The sequence below is a fragment of the Empidonax traillii genome, unplaced genomic scaffold, assembly GCF_003031625.1.
Source record: "Empidonax traillii isolate 1590-97213 ecotype Southwest subspecies unplaced genomic scaffold, ASM303162v1 scaffold83:size2986645, whole genome shotgun sequence".
NCBI classification, from domain to species: Eukaryota; Metazoa; Chordata; class Aves; order Passeriformes; family Tyrannidae; genus Empidonax; species Empidonax traillii.
Window position 1 is genome coordinate 124,714 of NW_020955276.1, and position 27,908 is coordinate 152,621.

At 36.6% G+C, this 27,908-nt stretch overlaps 1 protein-coding gene across 2 annotated transcripts; it reads right to left on the minus strand.

Moving 5' to 3' along the window:
* Nucleotides 1–1,233: 1,233 nt before the first annotated feature.
* PLGRKT (plasminogen receptor with a C-terminal lysine) lies at nt 1,234–27,738 on the minus strand. Of its 2 annotated transcripts, XM_027881036.1 has the most exons (5): nt 14,322–14,397; nt 8,024–8,154; nt 6,965–7,074; nt 3,147–3,227; nt 1,234–2,689 (listed from the first exon to the last, which is right to left on the minus strand). In XM_027881036.1, exons 2-5 carry the CDS (start codon nt 8,122–8,124, stop codon nt 2,571–2,573), a joined length of 411 nt encoding a protein of 136 aa, XP_027736837.1. In that variant the 5' UTR covers nt 8,125–8,154; nt 14,322–14,397; the 3' UTR covers nt 1,234–2,570. The 2 variants fall into 2 exon arrangements, with proteins under 2 accessions (XP_027736837.1, XP_027736836.1); XM_027881035.1 differs by lacking the exons at nt 3,147–3,227; nt 14,322–14,397 and adding an exon at nt 27,608–27,738.
* Nucleotides 27,739–27,908: the final 170 nt, after the last annotated feature.

Below are 27,908 nucleotides of genomic sequence, written 5' to 3' on the forward strand. Positions count from 1 at the left end.
ACCTGTGTTGTACACATCTATTTCCCTGAAGTAAACCTAGTCACAGGTAAGCTTCCCCGCTTTTTTTCATTGTTCTCTGAAGGAAATCATATCATTAAATCACTCTGTATCTGTCACTGTGAGACAGATATGACTGGGCATGGCACATGCAGGCATTTTGATTAATACACTGGCAGTAGAATAAACACCCTGTAATGAAGAATGAGCATCTTCAAAACATAAGCATGCATTTATCAAGCAAAAAAGCAAGACTAACAATAAAAAATAAAGGCAATAAAGATGACTGACCCTTAATTTCTTAATGATCTTTGGCACATTCTATGTAACCCATTTAAATCCATTTTTGGGTTTGCATTATACTGGCCTGCTTAGAGCCTGTACTTTTTCCCTTACAAAGTTGATAACTTTCACTTACTGTGTAATGCTGAATTAAACTTGCCCCATTTCTGTCACTTTTTAGTGTGGAGTCTTGCAATGAACTAACACCATTGATATAAGTTCAAACTTTGGGAGAAAAAAAGAAAAACCAAATTTGGCCAGGATGGAGTAATAAATAGTAACCCCATTATATCCTAGAACTGCTGCCTTGGCCATTATTTTGCTTAGCCTTCTTCATTTAACACCACCTTTTAATCCAGCACCATAGCCAGCAATCTGTTACAAACACACCGATATTGATTCCTAATTCACAGTGGATATGATTAAGGTATTTCCTAATTTTCTAGGATTTGTAAGTAAACTGTTGTATGGGCTATTAAAACTGCTCTCTTGTGAAAATGTCTTACATAGATTTAAAAGGTGAGTTAAAAGGCACAGATGGAGACATACAAATACCAAAACAACATGGTTTAATTGTTTTAAGCTTACTCTTTCTTGGAAGAAAGAGTATCAATAGATGACAGAGATCAAAACATAACAGACTGTTACAACCTCTTCAAAGTTAAAAGTGAGGTGGACTTCAGAACTTGAAGGAAACATAGCAAATGATCTATTACTCAAAGCAAAGTAAGTAGAGTGCTTATGTTCTACGAGTAGTACATAATACAGCAGCAAGTGGTGAGCGATTATGTTATAAGACAGGCAAAAATGTGAAGTAGCCCTCAGTTGTATTTTGTGAGGTCACAAAACATATGTAGCACCCAGGCTGAGTTGAGGCACACTGTCCTAGACAGCTTCACTGCCTTCAGTCTTGAACAGCTGAAGTGTAGACCAAGCTCTTATAACCAAACAACACATTATAACCTGTTTTATTCTACTGCACATTAAAACATATCACATTTGAAATCTGTTACAGATTGTATGTTGTTAACATGCAAATGACTGAACCAATTACAGAAGTGACTGAATGCAGAAGTGAATGCACTTTCAGAAATCAAATTTACACAGCCACAGAAACTGTGCTATTAAATTCTACATTGAGAAGCTTTCGTTTTGTTATATATTTACCTGTCTTATTATAAAAATACTGTAATTTTAGTCAAGTAGTCTTCAAAATCACATTTGGGGTATTATCTCTAGCTGGAGTTTAATTTTTAAGTCAACGACGTGTCAGTACAGATTTAGGCTTAATTCATTATTGGATGCTTTTCGAGCATTTGTTTTTCATTCCACAATTAGACTAAAGAAGAATTTCCATCCAAAACACAAAATCATCTGCTTTTAAACAAGATTTGCGATGCAGGAAGATGTATTTTTTCCAAGTGTGACATTAGAACATTAAAATACACTAAAATTATATTCTTAGTATATACTATGCTAAAGTAAAGGCATGCAAAAAATCCCGCAGTTTTTCAGTAGTTGTAAGGCCACTTGGATCGACTCATTACAAAACCATACATTAATAATTTTGCTTGCTGTTAGCCTAAGTTAATATTCATCTTAGTAGTGAAACTCTGATTTCATGTAAACAAATTATCCTGAGTTTCAGAATGTCAAACAAGCATGAAAAAGATTCAGGAAATAACTACATAATTTGTTTTCTCTTTTTGAGAAACTGTCTCTGCTCGTACTTTTAACACAGTTTCCCCTAAAACACACAGTTAGCAAGTGACATGTTTACTTATGAATCTGCTTCTGATAAAAGCTGTTTATTCCAGAATTTGAAGCAAAGATGGTGAGTTTACTGCCTAAAGAACAGCTAATAAAAAATGTCATATTTTTCAAAGAAATTGACTGTTCTGACTTCAAATTGAGCTGTGCATCTTGAAATGTATTTGAAAATTATGACCATATTTATAAAAATTTATAACTACCAATTAACGTATCTTTATTGATGATACTGAGTTTGGTCAGTACCAGACATTTTTGCTAGAGGTGAAAGTTATTTTCAGACTCTGAACAGACAATGGAAATTCAATATTTCATTATAAACAAGAAAAATATATTACAGCAATAATGGATATTTTGATATAATATTAAAACCATTGTTCTAGAAAGTACTGATTTTAAAAAAATGAATTAAATTTTCATTGTATAAAACTCATAATTTTCTCAATTTTTTTAGTTATTCATTTGTGTCCAAATCCAATATTATAATCACATTTCAGATATGCAACTTTAATACCATCTTCTTATTTTTCTCTGAAGAACTTGGTCTGAGATCTGATTTTCTCCAGATCTTCAAAAGTGAGAGGTCCTTTTGGCAATTCTAACAAAGTACTCTGTGTGTCAAGTATGTTCTCTGCTTCACCTGAAAAAAACCCAAAACAAACAAAACCAAAAAATGTTGAGTAAATTTTGTCAATCTTACAGTGAAAAAGCAAAGGAGGAAAAAAAGTTAAGAAACTGATTTAGCTATTCTTGTTTGGATCAGAATAACAACTGAGCAGATCACAGCTATACATTTTACAAACAAAACAAACTGATGTCAGTATAACAGTAAGGTTTTCTCTAAGGCATTCTGCACAGGTGGGATAATTAGGAGTGTGAGAAGAGGGTGAATCAGACATGTATAAAAAGGCATATGTAAGCTTTAACAAGTAAATCTGTACAGTATTGTAGGTGTGCAGTATTTGGGCACAGCTTTTCTTTTTGTCTCAGGCCTAGGCTAAAAGACATCAGGTTACAGCCAGAAAGTGGGCAGCACAGGACTTGCAGAAGCACTGATCAAAGCAACTGCTCACAAAAAGATTTGCTAAGACAGCTACCTAAACCTGCAGTCTTAACACCATAGCAAGGGAAAGTTTGTAGGGTGCAGAATGCTCTCAGTAAGGCTGGAATGAAAACATCTAGGACAGAGAATCCAAAAAACAAAGATACAGACTGAACATCACACGTAGGTTGTGGTGTTCCGATTGTAAGAAATTATGAAGATAAATGCAAAGAATGCTTTTGTTTTGCCTGATGCCATTTGGTACAATGCCAACAATCTTGTTTACCTATGGCTTAACTCCTAGCTTGATGATTCTTACAGCAGCAATTTGAAACTGTATTTATGTTCAGTAAGCCTGACTGAATATTGCAATGCAGTCAAGATTGTGGTCATTCTTCAAAACAGGTCTGAATGCCAAAATCTTCAAACTGCAACTTTGATAGTAGTGCAGTGCCTGGGACCTCTGCACATCAGTAATATCCAACACTGGTTACCACTCCCAGCAACTTGTAATAACACAATGTCAGTCAGTTGCATATAGCATCTGATTATGAAATAGCAACAGATCTTAGGTGACAGAGAGATGTAGATAAGCAAATCTCTTTGCCACTCACATCCACTAGAGCACATTGCCCAGTCACCATCCTTCTCACACAGCTCAGGATATGAGGACAGAGCTATCGAAATCTTGGAGAAGGTAGATAGAGTTCTACTGTTTAGGGGAGAAGTTCTGTTTGTTTCGATGCTGGCTATATAATTCCTCTAATCATTTGTCTGAAAAACACCAGCAGTATGTGCCTGGACTGGGAGGAAAAGCAAAACAGCAAGGCCAAGAACACAGATAGCAGGTTTGTGACTGTCTGTGTTGTGTCCTCAGACATTCAGAAAAGATAATGCATCTAGGGGCTGTTCTGTAACCCTGTCATCCCCCAAAGATTCTGATATATGGCCCTGGCACACTTGGGGCTTTTTGCACAGCACAAGCAGAACTCAAGTGTTTCCCCTTATGTCCTCAGGTTTCGGGCTTTAATTAGCCCAAGCTATAAAGCGGGAAAAAATACCGCTTTGATTTCAATGTGGAAGAATAATCCAGTCATGAGATAAATGTTTGGACATGTAGGCTAGAGACAGAAGAAAAAATTAACTCTAAGGAATATCAGATACAAAATGCCTGGTGAAAGAAAAACAGCGAAACCCTCCAGGGGTATAAAATGATTCCAACGGACGAAGGACAGCAGATACAGACCTATGTGATCAAGGTGGTTCAAATACAAAGTTCACTGTGCAGAACAGAACTAATTGTAGATTAGCTTAGGAGAAGGAATTGGCTGAGGCTGAAGATAGGCATACCCTGGAGGAAAGATACCAGTTAGAGAAGGAACAACAAAGAGAATACATTCATTGTTACACCAGAAAAATGAAGCATGGCATACACAAAGAGAACAGACAGATAAGCAGAGAAGTGGTTTAGAATCTATAAGAGTGGACAAAGGGATCAGCTGAATTTTGAGAGCGAGGATTGCAGCTGCAGGTCAATTCTGACATAAAACCTTCTCTTCAACTACATAATTTTAATCTTAAAATACAAATGAACTCCTGATTTCCAGACAAGATTCATTCAGGCTAGTCCACTTCCTTTTATTCTACTGTTGATATTGGTAATTAGTTTATTTCCTTCTCTTACTTTCCTTTATTCTATCTTGTAAGTAGGATCTGTAGACCCAAATCTCCCATGCCTCTTTACAAGGCTAAATAAAACAATCACTTTGTTTTCTCTTGCAAAGTAGCTTTGCATTCCCTAATTTCAGTTCTTCAGTATAATTCCACATTCTTTTTATAGGGGTGATCCAAATTACATATAAATGTCCACAGAAGGCATTATTTTCCTGCATCAATACTTTCTCATCTGTGCTCTACTTATAGTAAGGTGGTGGAATATCCATCCCTGGTGGTATTAAAAGCCTTTTGGACATTTTCCTCGGCAATTGGTTGTAGATGATCCTGCCTGAGTAGGAGGGTTTGAACAGACAACTTCCAGAGGTTCCTTCCAACCTGAACCATACTGTGATACTAGGAAACCTCACCTGATGTTTCTAGACTTTGCTCAGCTCTCAGTTTCACAACACAACTGGTTCATAGTCATTCTGTGATCTTTTAATGCATCCAAGTTTTTTAATAATTTTTTTTTTTTCATTTCCTGTTGGTAAGCACTGATGGTAGAAATCCCTAATGGTTTCTAGCTTCTTTCTGACCTTATCAAATGGAATCCTATTTTATTGTCTTATTTCTTCAGGCCATTCAGTTCTTCTTGCACTACAGTTTATTTCTTCTCTGTTGATGATACTAATCAAGTTTGTCACCCATAGATTTGATTAGTATAATGTACTCATAATTTCAAAGAAAAAACAAAATCTTGAGGATTATTGTTAATACTCCTGCTAAAGACTAATCTTCCTTTTTATACAAACCTTTGACATCTTTTTAGTCCAGTGCTTACCTGTCTACTAATTTCCATGTCCCTCACAGTAACTTAATCTTCATGTGATACCACACCAAATGCTTTCATGAGTTTACAGTAGATCTACCATAATTCTTTTGGGACAAAAAAAAATCTTCCTGAAAAACACATAGTTAGTTTGGCATATTTAATTTTAGCTTATTCTCCATTCGGCTCCATAGCTTTTCTCCAAAACCTTTTCACAAGCCTTGCATACTGCTAAAGTTCCCCTAATGGATCTGAAGTGGTGAAGACAACTTTTCCTATCTGGAAAGCAACAGGATACCACATTGCCCCTCTTCAACCTATATATGTACCACATGGTACACGGTAAACACATTACATAAAAATCCTAAATTCCCAGTGCTCTTTTTGCACAGTGTGTATTACTCTCCTTTTCAACACTGATTTCCAAGAACCAACCAATGTTTTCTCCCTGTGCTTAGCTGCGTCTCTGTATTAAAATCCAAAGAAATTTATTTAGTGGGGTTGAGGAAATGTTCACAGATATACACTCCTGCATCACCTAAATATATTTGCACCTGTATGAAGAAGGAACTACCACAGATTTTGTCTAATTAACTGACCATTATTTTCAATGAAGCATCCAGAGTTAGGAAACCTAGCTGTTAGATCTGAAGGCTAAAGACCAAGAGCTGAAACAGATTTTTATTTTGTTTTAGTATACTTGTGTCAGTAGCAGATAAGAAAATCAAGCCAACTAAGATGATTTGTGAAGGTGACAAGCCACAGCCCTGTGCTGTCTTCACTTACAATGAACACTCACTGAGCACGTCTCCTTCACTACAAATGAGAGTTAATATAAATGCACCTCTGTAATCCTCAACACCCATCACTAAATCAGATACACCAGTGGCAACCATGAGGCAAGATCCCACTTTCTGGACTCACCTTTCTTAATCTTGGCAGGGCATTGCAAAAAGATGATCAGCTGATAACTGAGTTTGGTCATGAAGGTGTAAGGACATGATTCCTGTCTGTATCCCTTTATCTATTCTTATCATCCTTAACTCTTGCCAAAACAGCAGCATCAGAGTGGAATACAGAAGGAAATGACTAGATCTGTCATTTCTCCCAATTATGCAATGTTTACTTCAGCTGTATTTATAGCCTTAGAATTCAATTTTTTTGAAACAAGAGGAGAAAACAGTCTTAACTGAAGGGAAAGGCTGCAAAAGTAGAGTGTCTTTTTGACTAGGAAAACATCTGATTTTAATAGGGAAGAGAAAAAAATGAGAGATAAGAGTTTTGTCAAAAAAAAAAATCTATTGCAAGTTTTCTCCCAGTCATTTTAAAAAAACTTAGCAGGTTATCTGAAGCTCGGTTCTGTGTGTGAACAGGACATACTTACATACCTTTGATCCTTTGCAACATTGTCCCATATCCCATATCACAATTATAGGTAAAAACAAAGCTTAATGGAAGTATTGGCATTAAAAATGCTGGGTTCTTCTTTTTCATTGCTCTGTGTTTAAGAAAAAAAAAAAAGAAAAATATTATTTTGGATATTCAGCATATCAGCACTGTTAGTTTAGGTTTACCTTGGCTGTCTGGGACTTTTGTATCCTCCTACAATCTCTAATTAAAGAACAAGCCTTAATTTCCTCGGAAGCATTTGTCTTCTGGTTGCCTTCTTGCTCAACCCAAGGATATTTCAAAAAATGCTTAAAGTGTGTTTTGAGTATACCTAACAAAAACAGGATTATCTAACTCATATAACTTGCATGTGCACAATGCATATACCCAGCTACATGTAACATGTAACAATGTAGATAACTGTGCTCACTTCTAAATGCATCAGAGTCTAAAAAGAATGCATAATGCATAAAGTGCATTTAATCTGTACTGTGTAAAAAAAGCCATAAATATTTCCTACATTCCTTCTAATCATGTTACACGACAAGAAAAACATATTTTCAAACAAAAGTACTGTAAGGCATGTTCTTGCCTATGAAATACAGCTTTACTAGCCGGGGGGTTTTTTCCCTTGGGTCAGTTGATTCAAATTTAAGTAAGTAGACTTCAGGATACATCACTGCATTAAAAAACATAGAGAATTTGTTGCTCATTAATAGTATATTAAATCACAGTACAGACAAGAAAATAGCATGGCTTTTGAGCAATCTCTCCTCTTCCACGCACAACTTTTACTTTTCACTGAACTTTTGCTACTTCATATGTATCATTTTATTGTCAGCTCACATGGCTCTGCTTTTAAATAAGTCTTCAGTACAGACATAACCACAACACATCCAGAAGCAGACAGAATTCAGATGCCCTTTTTCATATGGTCAACTTCTGAACAATTACTGGATAAAAATAACTACTTGTTGTAGTAGCAAAAGGAAAATCCAGCAATATAGAAATTCATATGTAATATATTTATATTTTCCATTAGGAAATAAACTTCTTACCCAGTTGTTAAAACTACAGCAGAAAGTCCAAAAAATGTCCCAAAATATTTGAGAAATTCCCGTGTCGAAGCAATCTGCATGGCTATTTGTCTCTCTCTCATCAGATTCTGCAGCACCAGTTGCCTTTCCAGCTAAAGATGGGAGAAAGGTTAAACAAAATTTTAAGGACTGAGTCAGTCTCTCACCTATAAACCCAAAACACTAACTGAGATGGCAGTCATTCATAGCTTTTGACTGAGAATGGTCGTCTTCAGTAACAACTCAGCATAGTTTATACCAAGAAAGCATTTAGGTCAATTAGCAAATGCTTTAATGCAAAATCTTTCTGATGCCTCTTAAAGTAAAAAAGGAAAAGCAAACTACCAGTCTGACGCATAGAATACTATCTAGTTGCTTTCCAATTCATTCTGCTTAATTTTAATTTAGGTGATAGTAACTTTAGAGTCAATCTTGACACATCTTTGCCCTTTGAGGATTTCTCTTCCTCATGATGCATCATAAAGCATAATAACTCTTCTGCAACACCCAGTTTACAGATATAGAAAAAACACTGTGAAGCTATCAGATCTTCTAAAGATACTGGAATACACGTCAGAAGTCCATGAGAAAATACTTCTGTAACTAAAACTAAAAACAATAATGCAAAAAGTACAACCTAGACAGTATATTCACATGTTAAAATAGAACTTTCTATGGTAAAGTAAATGGCCAGTCTTCGCAAACGAAGAACCGGGGAAGGTCTTTCCACCTTCCAGCCTGCGCATTGGATTTTTTAGGTGAGACACAGTGTGCGCGGAACTGAGCCCACCCTTTAATCCTGAGGTTCACCTGCCGGGGCCAAGCACGCTTGGACGGTGGCAGCGAGGTCCTCAGGACGTAGATGGATTGCCTTACAGGGCTAACGAGCTCCATCTGCCCGGGGAGGGGCCAGAACAAAAAAGAGAATTTTTTGCAATGCACAAGAATAAAAAAGCAGATTATTTGATTTTTTTTTTCAATTACATGCCCCATTTAAACATACCAATACATTTCCACTAAGTAAAGGTAAATTCAGAATCTCTTAAAAGTTCCTCTTGACTGTACAGAACACCAAAAAGAACAATAGTGTTTCCTTCTTAAAGTGATACAAAACCAAGAACTGTGACAAAAATAAACAATCTTAAATCAGAGGAGAGAACCTAGTTAACACAATAAGAAATCTGTTCTTCACAGTAATGTTTATAACTCATCTTTGGGGGGAAAAAAACAAAGTATCTGGATTGCTGTGTCTAGCCTAGGTAACCAACTTGCATGAGAAGTCCAACAAGGTACAGGAAACAGAATACTTGCTGCCTAAAAAAGTGTATTCTAGGGAAGAAGGAACAAAGAACAAATTCAGAAAGTTCTCTTCTAATGAATCTGTAAAAGTAATTAAATATGTTCTTTTTTTCTGCTTTCTAATTCAAGAATAATTTAAAGGATTTGTAATTACCTAAGGTTTCCACCCATTTATTCATCTCCATTACTATTGATTTACCCCAACAGAACAATATCTTTTAAATTGTTACTAATTATTTCTCCAGACTATGTTGGTCTTGCTATCTTATTTACAAGTTCATTCAGTACCTAGATAGGTAGAATTAATTTTTGAGACAGCATAATGTAAAAAGGACATATCTAATTATATATAATTGTACACAGTAGGAAAAACAGCATTCACTGTAGTCTGACAGTACTGTTTCATCTGTTTCTCTTTCCTCAAGACTTACATTGCAATTGTTATTCTCACAAAAAATATCAACTGGCTTTACCTTCCTGATAGCCATAATTTTCAGACTGTCTTTTTTTTTTTTTTTCATAAGAAGTAACTATATAATGGCTGACAAGACACTTAATAAAATATCAAAATAATTGGATTTTATTTTGTCACCTACAAGATACTTGGAAATTCTAAAATAAACAAGCACATTGCCCATTAATTAGACCCATTTTGGTTCCCAATATCGTAAGCCTGGCAAATTGCTGAGGGCTGACATGGTAAGATAAAATAATGACATGTAATATCAATTTAATGACTCTATTTGCCTCTTCAGTGTGATTATAGGTGTAGTTGGAACACGTGTGAAAAGTATTAAGGGATCCTTTGTTTGCCTGTCAGCACAGATAAGGAGCCTAGGCTTCCGAGATGCAAAGTATTACCCTAAATGAGCTTCAGTTTGAAGAAGCACATGGTAAGGAAGTGGGACAAGGGTACGCTGATGAATAAAAGACTCTTGATAAAAGGAAACAATGGAGAAGAAGAAAAGCATACAGTTTAATATGCACAGGGTTTAGAAAAATGTAAGCACGGCATAAAAAGAAGGCTGTAAGTTTAAACTTAATAGTAAACAAAAGGATCCTAACATGATTTCTCTAGAAACAAAACACATCAACACACAACCACAAACAAACAAACAAACCCCCAAAACAAACAAAAACAAACAAACAAAAAGCCCCTTAAAAATGTTATACTTGGACAGACCTTTAAAACCTGAAAGAAAAAGATAAGTCACAGATACTAAAGTCAAACAAACACCAAGGTCTAACAAACGCTTTTCTGTAGGAGACTGTCATACCAAATTGCATAAGCCCAAGTGTACTTTCATGCATATCTACGAGTAGTTTATATAAATAACCTAGTATAAATGAAAACAACTTGCTTTGTATATTAAAGACAGCAGCTGCATAAAAACAACCAAACATTTTTTTCATACTCTTTTCTAACCAGATCTTTTTTCTTTCACTTGAGAGAAACAACCCTCAACTTTCTCCATCCAAAAATAAGTGGTGGGATGAAATGCATAGAAAAATGATCATAATTCATTTCCTTTGAGCAAACTTCTTTCATGTGGATGTAAAATCTTATCTAGATGACACACACTACTGTATTTAAATCAATTTCAAGGAAAAAAAAAAGATGTGTTGGAGGGAAGTTTTAGACTGATGAATCTTAGAGATGAGCAATCTGTGTGTACATACAGAAATGTGGCATAGCCAAGAAACAAAGATTTCAGAGGAATTCTGATGCACAGAAGGCAGTAAAAAGTAGATATAGTAGATCTACATTAAATTATAACAATTTAATTCTTGTTATTCGTTAAGTTTTGTGATGTTACAATGAAGAGTTTACAATATCTATTTTGTCCATAAACTTTCAATGTAGCATCAAGAAAGCCCTGAGATGTGTTTGGGGATGCCAAGTAATCTATAATACTGATGCAGAGGTTTGTTTTTAAACCAATTTTTATTTACTCATAAGTTCTATGGAGAAAATCTAGTAACAATACACAAAAATGCTCCAAAATCTCTCTGAGCCTATGCAATCCTATGTCAAACCCAGGATTACCTCTCTCAAAGGCCAGAAACTCCCTTTGTTCTGTCCTCCTTTATTCTGGAAAAATCTTCATTCATGTTTTCCATTTCCAAGACCAGTTTTGTCACTTGGCAAAGTTAACCAGACCCCACATTCACCTTGCAAAACAAAACACTATAATGCTGTAGCTGTTAGGATTGCAATGGGAATCTGCATAACCAAGAAGTCTAATCTAAGTGTTCCCAGGCAATTCCACACTGACTTCACTGGATTTAAAGCCCTCCTTAAGTAAAAGGGAAAACTGAGCAACAGTTATGGCCAGGGTTGTCCTGTTACATACTCCTTCATCGCACAATTTAAACTTACTGGAATAACTGTAGAAAAACCATTTTGGAGAAACCTGACCATACTCTGACAGAGGAGACAAAAGGCAGGGCACCTGCCTACCCTGTGCCATCAAAGACTGCTTTAGCATATTGAGACCTGACATCTGATGACCTAAATAGGTTTATGAGCAATTACCCTAAAAGTGTATATGCATTTAAATGAAACTTGGTTGCCCTGAGTGTCACAGTTAAGCACCTACACGGGCACTCAGGCAACTCCTCTGTATCTCGGTCTTTCAAAAATTCAGAACAATCGTAGGCGATATGCTTGTGCTTATTCATTTAACACGCCAATCTTAAATGAAGCATCTTGAGCTTGGATAATTTTGAATAATCAAGATACTCTGACATGATGGTCTTACACTGGCAAACAACTGTCAGTAGATCTTAAGGCAAAACTATCGCATTAAGATTATGCTAACCTTAAGCAAGTTGGGATTTGAAAACATATCTAATACAGGGAAAGACTCAGGAGTCCACCACAAAAGATGATTCAAAATTAGATGAAAGAAAACCAAATCATGTTTGACTGCAGTTCAAATCAATATCCCATTTTCAGCTGTTAATTTCTTAGTAATTGTGTTTTATTTTCCTCCACATGTGTTCTATTGAAAATGCCAGTCCCACTGGGATAGTGAAAGACTTTTGATCTATTAACATGCAGATTTTATGATAAAGACCAAGTCCTACTCCCTTAGGACTTACTTTACAATGATGTTTAAGATTACTTCTTTTCCCATTTTGGCAGTGAAGAATTAAGAATTAAAAAGTATTAATTTAAACTGCAAACCACAATGTAACATGTAGAACTTTATAGGTAATAAGACCCAAAAAAGTATGTCTTTCAGACTTAGTAGAAGTGTGCTATAGTTTATTTAGAATAATCTTACTGATGGGAAAAGTTGATTATTTAGGAAACAAGCCAGAGGTGTACATCATACATATGAAACACAGTTCACCACCCAAGTGCCATATCTTAGGGAACCTCCCATCTATACAGCCATAAAAACCTCAGTAGGGATGATTTACATGACTATGATTGTATAAAAACTATAAAGGGTCTGAAGTGCAGATTTACCACAGGAGGAAGAGATGCTGTAGCTTTCCCACCCAGGTTGCTGTGCATAGCAAAAGGGAACTGAAACTGAGATGTGAATGCATGGTTACACACCCAAGCACGCTTTTCTATTACTGTTAAGAAATCATGTCCTATAAAAATCAAACCATGTTTTAGAGGCACAGTTAATATAATAATAACAAAAAAAAAAGAATTTATGTAAAATTCTGCAAGTTGAATTCCATAACAATTTCATAAGAAACAGATTTTAAGTGACAGTAGCAACTTAAAATTTGGTAAAAAATATTGATCACATAATTTTAAAATTTAAGTTTAGTACTTCAAAATAAAATGGTTATTAGTAGTAAGTTACATTTTATATTTTTAACACTCTCAGGAGGACCCAATTAGAAATAACTTTCCCATTTTTCTTTAAATACAGCTAGAAGTTTCTCAACACTGTGTGAGAAACTGTGAGGCTGAGAAAACTGGGATTTGAAGTCTGCCACATACAAACTGTTACAGTAAAAGGAAATCGATGCTACAAAATGAATCATGACAGATGAAGAGAAGTGAGGCGGAGAGGGAAAAGGTCAGTTACTGTGAAACTGATAATGCTAATAAACTAGTCAGTGGTAACCATGCTTATCATTTCTATTATTCAGACTGCCACAATGATGTCAAACCACATAAAAGAGCATTTATATCATCATTTCATTGATTAAAATTCAGTGGGAGAAAATTCTCATCTGAAACAATTTAATCAACTTTGACAACTTGAAAAAAAAAAAATCCAGTCCTCTCTGAACTACAGGCCACATATTCACTCGTAGATAGACTGGAAATTTCTCATACTTTAGACACTTAGCTTGTTTTCTCTCTTTCTTTCTGCCTTTCTATTTCACGTTCAGATGCTGTAGGTAGAAATACTACTTTGGTTTTGGACTCTCAAATGGGATGCAAGGTAGTGTACAAAGGTTCAGCAGAAAGGGAAAGCAGAGCCAGTGCAAAATGCTCTCTTCTTCATTGCTCATGTATATTAAATACAACTTCTCTGATGTATTTTGTACAAGTTGAGATGTATATAGAGGGACAAAGACATAGTAACAAGTCGTTGTCAATTTGCAACCCTATATATTTAATGGATCTCCTGGGAGAAATGCTCCTTCCCCCAGCCTGTCAAAAACACTGGGCAGGACAAACCTTGAGAGCAGTCATGCCAGTAACCTATATAGAGAATGGTATTTCATGTCATCATCATTTGGACATAATTTTACTGACAGCCTGGCAAACAGATATTCAGACAGGAAAGGAATTATCTACTTTATAGGGAATGATCAGCTAAACCCCATCACTGCTTAAGGTATAAAACTCAGTCTCTAAATCTAAGAAAAGTGAAACTTGAAGAAATTGTTGGAATATCCTTACATTCATGTTAAAAGAATCACTAATTTTGTCATAGGCTAACATATCTGTTACAGGGCATGGGTACTGTGCCTATAGTAGAAAATTATTTTCACTTACAGTTTTTCAGTGGTCAGAGATTCTGAAAGTGTTCTTTAAACAACTACTAACTTCTAACTTCTGAGCACTCAGAGCTGCAATGAAAAATATGGGTTAAGTTTTCAAAAATGTGAGAATCACACATACAGAAATCAGCAAATCACTTATAAAACACACATGAAAGTTGGTGCGCAGGTAGTAGAGTTACATAACTGCACAAACCCCTTGCAATAGCAATGCACCTGGCGTTTCATGGTCAGACAAGAGATTAAAGGGTTATGTGACCTATCCCGGGTGTCATCCTTCCTAATCAATGGGCAGAAACAGAAGCTGCTGCAAATGGTTGTTTGGTAAAAACAAATGGAAAACAGAATAGTGGTCCTATGTTTACACCTCCATTGTAAGCCACCACAGTGCAATACAGAGATGATAACCTGTAATAATTATGTAGTGTCTGCTTGGTTCTATGACCAGCATGCACACACGTGTCAAGAAATGGGCCTCTAGATCAAACAGTTATAATAAATAAGACTTAAATGTTTTACTCTGCTGTTCCAAAGCTTATTCGCAAATATTTTTCCCATCAAGTACACAGAGCAATTAAAATTATTAGCACTGCAAGAAACTACACTCCTTAAAAAGAAAACTAATTTTTTAAAGCTTCCCTGCAAAGACAGATTACAAATTATTTACAAGCAAAGTGCTATCATAAAAAGAAAGAGGTCTCACAGTAGTAGCTACAAGCTAGAATGTAAACAGCATTGCAAAAAATTCACACAGAATCACAGAATATTCTGAGCTGGAAGGGACCACAAAGATCAAGTCCAACTCCTCAGTGAATGGCCCATATGGGGATCAAACCTGTGACCTTGGTGTTTATCAGCATCAAATCCTTTATATTTTTGTTGTTGTCAATAGCTTACTGGAATTACATGCCACATAAAAAGAAAATAATATCAAAACCACCTATCAAAATCCATGTGACATTTTGAGGTGTGAAAACGATCCAATGGACAAAAGCATGAGAACAACATTTCTTGGCAATAACCAAGCATTCCTGTGATTCTGCTGTGTAGCCTTTGAGCAACAACCATGCAGCAGAGTGAAGAAGCACGTCCACCTCCTGCATTTAATAAAGTTATCTACAAGAATAAGTAAAGTTTTAAGGTACTGTTAACAGTGTTCAGAATACTCAAGAGTTTTATTCAAGCTCTATAAAGACAAACCAAAGCCATTGGACAGCCAGCTATGTAAAAAACAGTTATCCGTGCTGCAGAAATAGTAAAATAGATCAAGAAGTGAGTTAACATTACAACGCCAAGTAATTTTGAAACCTGACTAATAATGGAATAAGAACTGTTCAACTTATTTCCATGCCCCAGTTATTTCCATCCCCCAGTAATACCTCTAGGTATGTTCCTTGTATACCTCATCTGCGTCATAAACCTGGGTTTTTTTGAAAAACAAACAAAAAAAAGGACTTATAGCACTACATAAAAAATGAAAAGCCCAAGAAATGGCTGTAAAATTATACTGTGGTATGAAAAGCTGTTATAATACCAACAAAACCTGCAAATACAATATTTCTTCCTCTCTGTTTCAGATTCTGACTTGCAAAATTACTGTGTCTCTCTTTATACCATTTTTTATTATGGAATTAAAATAAGTATAAGTTTTCTTGTCCATTATATCTCCTGGGCATTTATGAGTTCTACTCAATACAGAGCTCCCCCTCTTTCCCATTATTTTTTTTTTTTTTTAATCTTAGCATTCAGGAAACAGCATTTCACAGAAAACAAGTAAAAGGTCAACTTTTACTTCAGTGGACTTCCTAGAAGACTGAAATGGTGATTTTCCTCTACTAAGAAGGAAGGAATTATGGAAAATTCATAGTGTTATAGGAGTAACACTATGAGCTTCAGAAGATGTTTCCCCTTTGCAATCAATTAAATTTCCCCAACAAATTGAGATTAAACATGTCAGGATAAGCTGAGGGTGCACTTCCAAGCAAGACAAAAGTTGCAAGCTGCATTCACAACAATATGAACTAGTCACAGACATTCTCCAGGAAAAGGACTGCTACAATTGAACAAATTGAATTAATATTTGTCTCACTACTAGTGCAGCACCATGTCTGTTTTGCATCTTCTGCTGGCAGTCATTGCGTGTTAGAAATAGCTATTAAAAGCTGCCCTTTGTAAACCACTGTATTTATTTCTTTACAGTGATCAGGCAGAATATACAATATCTCAGCTAACACCAACCAAACTGGCTTTTTTCCTGCAAGATAGATGGTTCTAATCTTCCTCAGTACAGATAGCATTCATCTTGTCCTGTTCCATTTGATGCACAGAAACTAATAAGGATATAGAATTGTTACCAGAGAGCATTTATTTCCCGAATTAAGCCCAGATCACCTAAGGGTCAAAACAATTTTTGTAATGCTTCAAGACAAATGCATTAGAGATTTTGTAAGAGCTACTAGTATCTTGTCAATAGAAAACAAATCTAGTTGTTTCCCTCCCCAAAGGGAAAAAGATGGTAGTAGTCAGGAAAGGCAAAGCTTGCTTACATTTTACTTCACAAGAAAGAAAGGGAACAATTGTTTTCATTTTCATAGAACTTTTAAAAAAATCCTTTTGACTAAATCTCAGTGAAAACTTTAGAGAGGAAAAGGTTAGGGACTTACAAAACCCTGCAGAAAATGAGTCAGTGTCTAAGACATTAAAAAAAATTGAATTTTTCAGGTATCATCATGGAGGTGGTTGATCTTTTACTAACAAAGATAAGGTGACAAATCTGTAAATAGAAAAAATGTCATCACACAAAATTTTTCTTAGGCACAGGAAGGACTCTGCAGAAATCAGCCTGTGCAGAAGACTGTGTCAGTACTTTCTGGTTTTGTCAATTAAAGTGAAAAAACATGAAAAAAGTTTTCTTGTTCAGAAACTCCTTGGCATCTTAACATTAGCCATTCTTCCTGCCAACGGTCAAAACATAGCACACATATGCCTTTCAAGCATTTAAGATTCATTTTAAGATGAACTGGTAAACAATCAATACTATTTTGACTGAGTAATGAGTTAATTTAATTTAATAAGAAAAAGCAACAGAATTCTGAAATTGTATTTGTTAATATAATCATGTTTAAATAAAAAAGAGGTCATCTCCCCCTGCCCTTACTAATATTTTCATATAGTCTATTTTCCATTCCTAACTTTAGCTCATTACTCAAAAGGCATCCTAAGACAGAGGGCCGGGACAAATGTAAGATACCAAGTCCCCACCAAGAACAAATGATAGGCTTATGAGGCACAAGGCCAGGAACTAGACTTGATGATCCTGATGAGTCCCTTCCAACTCAGCATATTCTCTGGTTAATTCCTTTTCCCTGTTTAAGATGGAGTACTAAGATGGAGTCTAGCAGGTATCAAATGGACAGTAATGTTTTTGTTTTTCAAAAGTTTTTTTTTCATCTTGTCCAGTTTCCATTAACATTTTGCATTTGTCTTTAAGCTGAATTACTAAAAAGAACGTGGTCCAATGTCTAGTTTATCATAAAACTCCCACTGATCTATCTTTTAACAGCATCTTTACATTCATAATATTAAGAATTCTTAATATTCTTAATACATTCATCTTTACATTTTTAAGAATTATGCATATAAAACCCTTACCTCAAATACAAATTCTTTTCCAGTTTAAAACTAACTGAGAAGAGGAAGTCAGAAGAGATCACTGAGTGTCTGACAAATAAGTCAGGTTCTCTTCATTTCTCCCTCACAAAATTCTCAGCACTTGTAGTAGTAAAGGAGTTTCAGCAAAGTATTATGTATTAATAGATCCTAAGGACAGTAAAATTCATTATTCAATTCAAATATCACAAAAAAAATAACTTAAGGAAGGCGTACATATTTGTATAAAAAATGTTTATCTTCTTAAATATGCAGGTATAAATACTGATGTACTTTATGCTAAATAAGTAATCTCATTTTTCATTTGAACAAATGCTTAAAAATGCTTCAGCTTTCTCTTTTACTGTATATCACATGTTAGCAGAGAAACTTCTGTTCCTTAAGAAGTAAGGACTTCAAACACCACTAAAAGGTTACGTAGACTATCAGACACTTTCTAAAAAGAAACAAACTTAAAATTCCTGCTGAAAGGTTTAATGTTATTTCTTACTTGGCATATATAAACGTTACAATCTTTTTGTAAATTTTCAAAAAGATATTGAGATGAAAAGCAAACACCAGTAACAAACAGCCGTGTAACTGAAGTTAAAACATCTTGTAATATTTGCTACATAAAAGTCTCACTGATAATGTGATACATAATACCATTCACATGGAAATCAGTGTTAATTTCTGAAAACAGTAATTTTCTCTACTAAAAAAACCCAAACACCTATCACATTTACTCATGTGTTTGAGCTGGTTTGAAGTTGTAAAGCTGGAAAAAGAGAAAACTGCCTTGTTACTTTCATTAATTGCCATTCAATGTAAACCGTTTAAGGCCATACAATTCTGACAAGAAAGGAATACAATATAATTTGCCTCTAACCAAGAACTGACAATGTAAAGGAAAGAAAATATATGGTATTAAGTTGTATTTATCCATATTTTCAGTGAGTTTTTGGTAGTTTTTTCCAGATACTGATACTTTTGTCACACATCTTTTGTAACATCAAACTACAGCCTGATGAAATTAGTGTTTACACATGAACATATATGATGAAATAACATTTCAAAGCATTTTGTTATGAAACTGAGAGCTTTAGAGCCATTTGTGGATATGGAAAATATTCAACTGATGATTTGTGAATATCTGTGTCATAGCTTGTACATAGAGTGTAAAATGCACCTTTCTCCATAGGCAAGAGCTGGAGAACAGATAAAAGCACAGAACACTTTAAAGTCATGTTCAAAAGTAGAAATCCTGTGATTTATAATCTGGATTAAATAAGTAAGATGTTTTTTCTGCTAGAGTCAAGTACATTTTTGGCATTACTGTTGGATCAAAAGAAAATTTTTCTTACAGAAGAAACTACTATTTTATCTTTCATCTCTGAAAAGGTAGACTATGCATTATCGCACTGAGTTTCCCTAGCTATGTTTTATACTATCTGCCCAGTTACTCAACAATTTTTACTTTTAGGGAAAAAATGCCTCTAGTTTTTATGCCTCTTACTAATTTGCAACACTGCCAAAATTTCAAAAGAAGCTGCTTAAACAAAGCAAGAAAAAAGAAAAAAAAAAAAAAAAAGACCACATGGGGGCGAGGGGAAGAAAGAAAGCATAAAAGTATCCATTTAGGTACAGAACTGCAGAACTGCAGAGGGTCTTTCACACAGCTATCTAGCCCTCATTAGAATAGGATAATGTAGATTTCTCATGGCTCAAAATAAACCTAGATCATGTTTGGGACTCAAAAGGAAGGAAAATATTTCAAAAACAAGGTAAAGTTGGCATGGATTTTCAAGAAAAAAAAATGTATTCACACTGCATTGTCAAAAATAGAAAAAGAACCCCTTACTTTTTCAGCTTTACTTGATCTTGAATTTTCTTTTCACCAAGGAGTACAGAAACTTTTCTATGCCCACACAGGGAGCATACAGGGGACAAGTCTATAAACTCTCAAAGACTAACTACTGTGAAAGCAGATGTATAGCTTTTTCCTGATATTGGATCTGCTATCCAGTATTACCTGGGGAGAAGAATGCACTTTAGAGTCTGACATAATAAAATAGGAAGAGAGTAGGATGGCAACAGAACAGGATTGAGACTATCCAGACATTCATATTGCATACAGGTTAAAATAAAACATTTTTATTATTGGTAAATACAACATCTGTCAGAAATTTATTATTTTCCTAGCCTGTTTATTTTCTCAAAGGCTAAGTAGCTCCCATCAAAGATTAATTTGGAGGAATATCTACGAGTCCTTAAAGCAATTATGCTTTCCCACTGAGAAGATTATCCTTTTGTCTGATAAGGAATCCTCTTGATCGAAAAGAACCCAAAAAACAAAAGTCTACAAAAAAAGTCCCAAAAGTCTACAAAAAACCCCTTGAAATCACTCTTAACTGCTACTCCAAAACAACAACAAAAAATCTTGTTAGCCACAGAAAATAATGACATGCTCTAAGCACTAACCAGTCTCTTTTCTTTCCAGTACTTTTAGTGATTTTTTTACTCCTTCTGTATAACTTTTTCATAAAACTTACATTTTTCAAGAATTTCAGTCCTCCAGTCTTCCACTTTTATCAGTCTGATCAGACCCAGAAAGACTGGTGGAGCCAATCTGCTGTAATCTTAAAGCAAGACTTTTGCATCTAATTTTGCTCAAATAATGGTTATAGCTTTGTACTGAAATTGCTGATTTTCCCTGACTTATGTATGTGCTAATGCTGGATACATAATGCTAAGCAGTCTAGGAGAAACTTAAAGAGAAACTTAATTGCTGTGAATACAGCAATATATATTTCAAAACTTTCAAAATATACAGGAGATTGCACAATTCTTTTCAGGTAAATTTTTTTCCACATACAAGACTTTTGCTTTGGTTTTGCAATTCAACGTGCAGGGCACACTGAGGCTTTATTTATCAATTCCCTTCCCTGTGACTTTACTTCTGTACCATTATCACTCACACATACCTAAAGTCTATCTGGCCACTGTTAGACCAGGTCACACCTTGGTAACACCAGGTCACACCAGGAAACACCTTGTTTCAACAGACACTGCTGCATGTGTGGTGCTCAGCAGGAGCACAGACAACAAGAAGTAATTCTTCGTAATCCTTAGTCTGTGAAGAAACAGATGCGAGGAAATACTACCTCATAGGATCCACAAAATCCAGTGGGCTGTGCCTGCTTCTATGGGGGTCAGAGCATCATAAAATAACTTGGGTTGAACCTCAGCAGGTAGGTCCTGCTCAGAACAGGGTCAGCTATGAGATCAGACCAGGCTGCTGGGGGCTTTATCCTGTGAGATCCTGAAATCCTCCAAGGATAGAGGCTCCACTGGGCCACTGCTGGATTGTCCTTGCAGAGGGAAAGATTCCTCCTTATGTTCAGGCTGAATTGCTCCCCCTATCCTGCTTCATTATCTCTTGGCCTCCTGCAATCCACCACAGGGAACACCCTGGCTCTGCTTCCTTGATAACCTACAGCTCATAGCTGCTGAGGGGCTGATGTTTGATTCTGCACACCAGAAGGCATTTTTTCTCCAGACTAAGAAAGTACAGATCCCTTGACCTCCTTTCAAGAAGTGCTGCAGTCCCTGACCATCTTGATGATCTGCTGCAAAGGTGCTCTTTTTCATCTATATTTTTCTTGCACTGTGGGAGGAGAAGGAGAGGGGAAACCTGGATGCAGTATTTAAATGCATTTAGCAAAGCAGCGAATTTTTGCCAACCTACTGGTTTCATTACTGCTTATAAAGCATATATTGGTCCTTTTGACTTTCTCTTCCATCAGAGAACAGTGCTGACTTATGCTCTGGTTGCTGTCTTCCAGTGTCCCCTTTAGCTCTACAGAATTGCTCCCCAGTTGTCAGCTCCCAGCCTGTATTGTTGCCAGGGTCACTCAGCTGACACTGATGTGTCATGTCAGCTTTCCTAAACTGCTTTACCTTGCAGAGCTGACTCCTATGTCATCTCACCTACCAGTTCCCTGAATAAGATGAAATCTACTCTCCCAGTGTCCAGCAGCTGCAACTGATCTTGCTACAACCAAGTCTGCCTTTGATATTACATCCTCAAATCAGTTCTTCCCTATTTTTAAGGAATAAATTCCACTGTGCATAAGCCCTGGATGGCCTATCTAGTACCTACCTGTATCAAACAGTTATTGCCTAACCTTTTGCAGAAATATACTCAATTGCTTATGTTCTATTTATGGCACTTCCAGCAGGTGTGAGGGAGCCTACAGTCTCATGAGAACCAGTCAGTAATCCAGAGGCTTTCTGCAGTTGTTTAAAGGCTTCATATACCTCATCACTCCAATCAGCAATCTGCAGCATGCTCCTACTACAGTGTCATGTTTTGTGGCTTCTTCTTTGACTTTAAACCACAAGCTACACCTTCACATCATGTGTATCCCTACTACTTGCCTTTCCTACCTGTCTTTCCTGAGGAGCTTGTATCTCTCCATTATAGATTTCCAGTTGCATGAGCTGTCCTATCACACCTGTCATTCCCATGATGTTGCAGTTTCGTGACCAGAAACAGCTCTTTTTGTTCCTGCTGGTTTCTCAGGCAGTGTACATGTATGTCTGAGCACGTACAGGCTCCTTCCTCCAGAACCATCACTGTTGCAGAAACTCCCAGCACATTATCTCATAAAAGCTTTTGCAAGGACCAGGTCTAGACCTGTTTACTTAACATCTGCAACAACAGTAAAAGGCTCCTACTGTGCTGCTGTAGTAGGAATAATGTTTTTTAGGATGGCAGAATGTTTTTTTGTGTTGTTTTGGTTTGTTTGTTGGTTTGGTTTGGGGTTTTTTTAGAAAACACAAAGGGTTTTAATTTTCTGTTTTTCTTGGTTTTGGGGCTTTTTTTTTCAAAAGCAGAGTAAAATTCTCTGTAATACTTTAGGACACAATGTCTTGTGTCCTAAATTATTGAAGAAAGAAGTTAATTGTTTAGAACTTGTTTGGTATCCCATTTGGCAATTCAGCAAAGCTAGGAATTATTCTTTTCCATGTGGCTTAGTCTGTCACTTTTTTGAGCTGACTTGCCCTATTTAATGGCCAGTCTTCGCGAATGAAGAACCGGGGAAGGTCTTTCCACCTCCCAGCCTGCGCACTGGATTTTTTAGGTGAGACACAGTGTGCGTGGAGCTGAGCCCACCCTTTAATTCTAAGGTTCATCTGCCGGGGCCAAGCACGCTTGGACGGTGGCAGCGAGGTCCTCAGGATGTAGATGGATTGCCTTACAGGGCTAGCGAGCTCCATCTGCCCGGGGAGGGGCCCCGACCGGGAATCGAACCCGGGTGTCTGCAGTGACAGCGCCGCGTTCTTAACCACTAGACCACCAGGGGCTCTATTTACTTCGTTTCACTAGCCAGGCATGTATACAACATACTTTTTTCTTCCATTATCTGAGCAAAATCAGTGTTTCTCTCTCTTCTCACTGTTTGTGGTTTTGTTTTGGGTTTTGTTTGTTTGTTTGTTTTGGGTTTTGTTGGGTTTTTGTTTGTTTTTGTTTTTGTGTGTTTTGTTTGTTGTTTGTTTGTTTTTTACAATTTCCCCACAAGCATATCTAGGAGGAAACGTCAATAGCTAGATAACATCAAGAGAAGGATTTAATCCCTTAGGATTAAATGAATGTTATATGTAAAAATACCACAAACAAATCAGTCAGATACTGACTTCCCATTTTGGTCATCTCATGTTAAAAAAAAAAAAAAAAGAACTATAAACTAATCATCAATTCAGATTTCATTATTAATGATGTTGCAAGGTAACGTATAAAAGAGTAAAAAGTTTAGTCATTCAAGGATTCAGAGTATCACCAATTATTTGTGGAGTTCCAGTGAAAAACACCTAATATGTAGAGATATTACAGGAAAAGTTATGATGGATTTTAAATATGCGCTGGTAGAGTTAACTTTCGTCACAGTGGCTGGTAGGGGGCTGTGTTTTGGACTTGTGCTGAACACAGGGTTGATAATATAGATGTGTTTCAGTTATTGCTGAGCAGGACTTGCACAGAGCCAAGGCCTTTTCTGCTTTCCATACTGCCACGCTGGCGAGGAAGCTGAGGGTGCATGGGATGATGGGAGAAGACACAGCTGGGACAGGTGACGCACACTGACCAAAAGGATATTCCAGACCATATGACATCATGTTCAGTACATAAAGTGGGGGGAAGAAGGAGGAAGAGGGGGATGTTTGGAATTTGATTCCAGGAATACATAAAGCAAAACTTACTAACTTTGCACTAGAGAAGCTCCGCTCTGTGACCTGGAGCAGAGACCTCCTGTAATCCATTCAGCTGCACTGAAAGTGCTTAGCAAGGCCATATACTAGGCTTCAGCTGTAGATCTGATATATTAAGTGTCTGGAAAGAATTTTGCAAGCTATGCTTTAAGGAGCAGGCTCATGATAAAAATGAAGCCTCAACAAACTTCTACCATAAACAGTCTCCAATTGACTCAGACTGCTATTTCATTCTGGAGCTATACCAAGACAATACAAACAACTAGCAAGTCCTTCAACATCAAGGCAAACAGCTGAGTTTTTATTACTCTTCCAAAAACACATTAAGGTACAATTTACAAGGTCACAATCCCTTCTTTTCAGAGTTATCCTAAGAAGGGTGTAAAGAAAAAAAATATGCACAACTCCAAAAAATCTTTTAAAATTTTCTTATTCTGAAGTAGTCGAGCTGTTTTGGCTGTCCAGCACACATCAGAGTGACTCTAAAGTGACTGAGCTTTAGCATGCACCAAGGTTTGGGATTTGGAGGGGTCTACTGACTTCTGTCATGATATTGCCTTCCTGTTTTTGCAACAGTCTCTTTCCAAGTTACAGTCCTCCACAGGGTATGAGTCAATCTCTAAACAGCTCTGTGTCTTCTCTCTATTCAGAGGAGAGCGTATACCTATTTGTTTTTTTTTTACTTAAAAAACCCCCAACATTCTGTCACGGAAAGGGAAAGACCAAAAATCGTGTTCCAAGCACTTTATAGTAATTTTATGACTCGTCCTCATCTAAAAGAAGCAGGAGAAGCCTTCACAGATTCTGACTGTGCGACCAGCACCTGCTGTGTGTTATTCCAGGTCAACCCAAAGACTTACTAGTTCATTTCTGAGCAGTGTCATACCACCACTGTTAGTAAGGAAGGCATTCTAGAAGAAATAATCTTGATGATTTCTCAACCCTCATCAATTGGCTTTGGAGTACTAATTGTATCCTATTCCTTCAACATTTTGATCATGACCACTCTGAAAGAACACTAAGAAGCCATCTCTCTCTCTCTCTTTCTCTCATCTGTCTATCTATCAATCTATGTATCTATCTCTCTATAGTTTTAAATTCTGTAGTCGAACCCTAACATTTAAAATGACAGTGTTTGATTTCCTGAGTGGTTGGTAGGTAGTGTGAAATTTTGTTACTTCCCTAGAAAAGCAGGATGTGTGCTGATTAACAGACAAGGTGAAAAGACCTGCCCTCTGCAAATAAGCTCTAGTTTATTTCATGAGCCCCATGGATGTTCTTAACACAAATGCAGAAATTTCATGTAGTTCTTTTGTCAATGTGCTGTGTCCTGTGCTTCCTATTCTGGTTAGACTTTTATTCCTTGACATTTTTTTAAACATTCCAAATGTATACCTTGAGAAAGCTATTTCAGTGACTATTTACTAAGAAAGCCATTTTAAGATGTAAAAGGTAACCTGAAAAAGGATATATATTTGAAGCTGGCAACTAGGAATGCAGGAATGTTTGTGGCTAATTATTCTTTCCTCAGTATGGATTAGAACTCTTTAAATATAACTTTTAAATAAATATTTGTGGACAGTGATATTCCTTGACCAGCGGGGAGTTTTCTTAATAGGAAATTGACTGACTTCACATGCTTTAATGCTTGCTAAAGATCTTGTTGTGCTGAGACCAGCTGAAGTTTGATTAGTGCATAACACAAATACATTGTCTTCAAATAATCTAAAAAATACTAAACCAACATTTTATACTCTATATGTAACGTTAGAGTGATAAGAAGCAAAATCATGGTAGAAGGTCACGGCACTGTACAGATTAAAATTTAGTCATGCCCTTGCCCCCACTGCATCTTTTACACCTGACATAACTGGGCACATTTTGCATTTTTAAAAGATGGGGGGTTTCTAACATGGCAGGTATTTTTGCAAATATAGTAGGAGTAAGATATGATCAGGTGTTTGTAATGTTAAAAAGAAATGTACTATGTTGACTATAACTATTGTCAAAAAGAAGAAATACAACGCAGGGAAAGTTCCTGAACAGCAACTTGCAAGAATTTCATATGCAATTATGAAAGGGATTTTTTGTAACTGCCCTCAAAGCTAAAGACTGCCATTCAAAGTCTGCAGCAGGCTACAAATGCTAGCCTGAATCCAAGCTCTTTCTCAGCTCTTTCTTTCTGCACAACAGAGAAGCCTCCACTTTAACTTCATTATAAATTTGTCAAACTGAAAACCTTCATGTCATTTGGATTTCCAAAAACTCTGGGGACAGGAGGAGCACTTCTGTGCATGGGGGAAAAAAAATAAGAATATTTGTTCACAAATTTGTGGTTGCATCTGAGAAACATATAGCACAGACAGAAAGTGATGTCTACAAAACTTGCAGAAAGTTTCTTTTCTTTTAATAGTGAAAAGCTATCCAGGAATTTTATTATATAGTCTTTCCTTATGCTATCTTTCTTCTTCTTAGACATTTCCAGGCTCACCTCCAGAGTTCAGTTTACATGTGATCCCACAAAACCTACTATCTGCACAGTGCTTTGAAAACTAGAACATGCCATCTAGTGACAATTTAATAAATTGAAAGTTCACTCATCACTAAAGGGACAAATTCGAGCTAAATCCTTCAAACTGCATTCCAGCATTTAGTATATAAATGTTACAGATAAGTTACAAATCACAAGATATCTCCGAACCAATCAGAAAGCTATAACTAGTCAGTGCAACTTGCTTAACCTTAGTCAAACTGGACTTTCTTCTTCTCTGATGACATTTTATTATTTTATGAAAGGGAATAAAACATTCCCTTTGCCCCACTTAGTGTGAGGCTTCTAGAACAACGAAGTTACAGTTACCCAACTGAACTTAAAGAAAAAAGTGTTTAAAAGACTTGTTTTGTAGTGGAAGATTTGCAATATGTATTTTAAGAGTATAGTACCTATGTGATTGTAACCACATTGTTACTGATTCACTTTAACATATACACATTACTTAAAACCGACTAGCCCAGCTGTGCTTCAATGTAAGCACAATTTCAATATAAGTGAACTTATCAAAGTAGGTTTCTAAAACTGTGATTTTAGGATCTGGCTACCATAAGGACAGTTTCCACTTCTACAATTTGTTAACACAGGCTGCTGAGGAAGTTGTTTGATCCAGAACACAGGTGCTTTACACTCCTAAACCTGCTGCACCAGGTAACCACACTGGAGCTGGGGGAGCACGCAGCTGGAGCACCTTGAACCCTGCCAGGAGGGCACAGCTCAGCCGGCGAATCTGCAAGCCCAGCTCTGCCCAGGCAGCGAGCCGCGCTGATCTTCCCGACCTTCCCCCGCGGCGCCGCCGGCCTCTCTCTTACCTGCAGCCGCATAAACTCCTGCTGCCCTTTCAGGCTGTCGTTCAAGGCCTTCGAGAAGAGGAACCCCATGGTGCCCTGGAGAGCAGCAGACTCCACACACGTGACGCCGGTGTGCCCGAAAGGGCGAGTGAAGCGGGCAAGAGACGCTTCGGGGAGGAGCTTTCCCCGGGTCCCGCCCCGCAGGCACTGATCCCTTTTCTTTTATTATCTTTTCTTTCTTTTTTTTTTTCCTTTTTTCTTTTTTCTTTTCTTTTTTTTTTTCGTGTGTACAGAGGCTGTCTCAAGAAAGTTGGAGGAATTC

Coding starts and splice junctions, on each gene's coding strand:
- PLGRKT (XM_027881035.1), bottom strand. CDS start 27,676: ATGGGGTTCCTCTTCTCGAAGGCCTTGAACGACAGCCTGAAAGGGCAG. Junction 8,155..27,607: donor AGGAGTTTATGCGGCTGCAG/GTAAGAGAGAGG, acceptor TCCCATCTTTAG/CTGGAAAGGCAACTGGTGCT. Junction 7,075..8,023: donor GCTGTAGTTTTAACAACTGG/GTAAGAAGTTTA, acceptor TCTTAAACACAG/AGCAATGAAAAAGAAGAACC.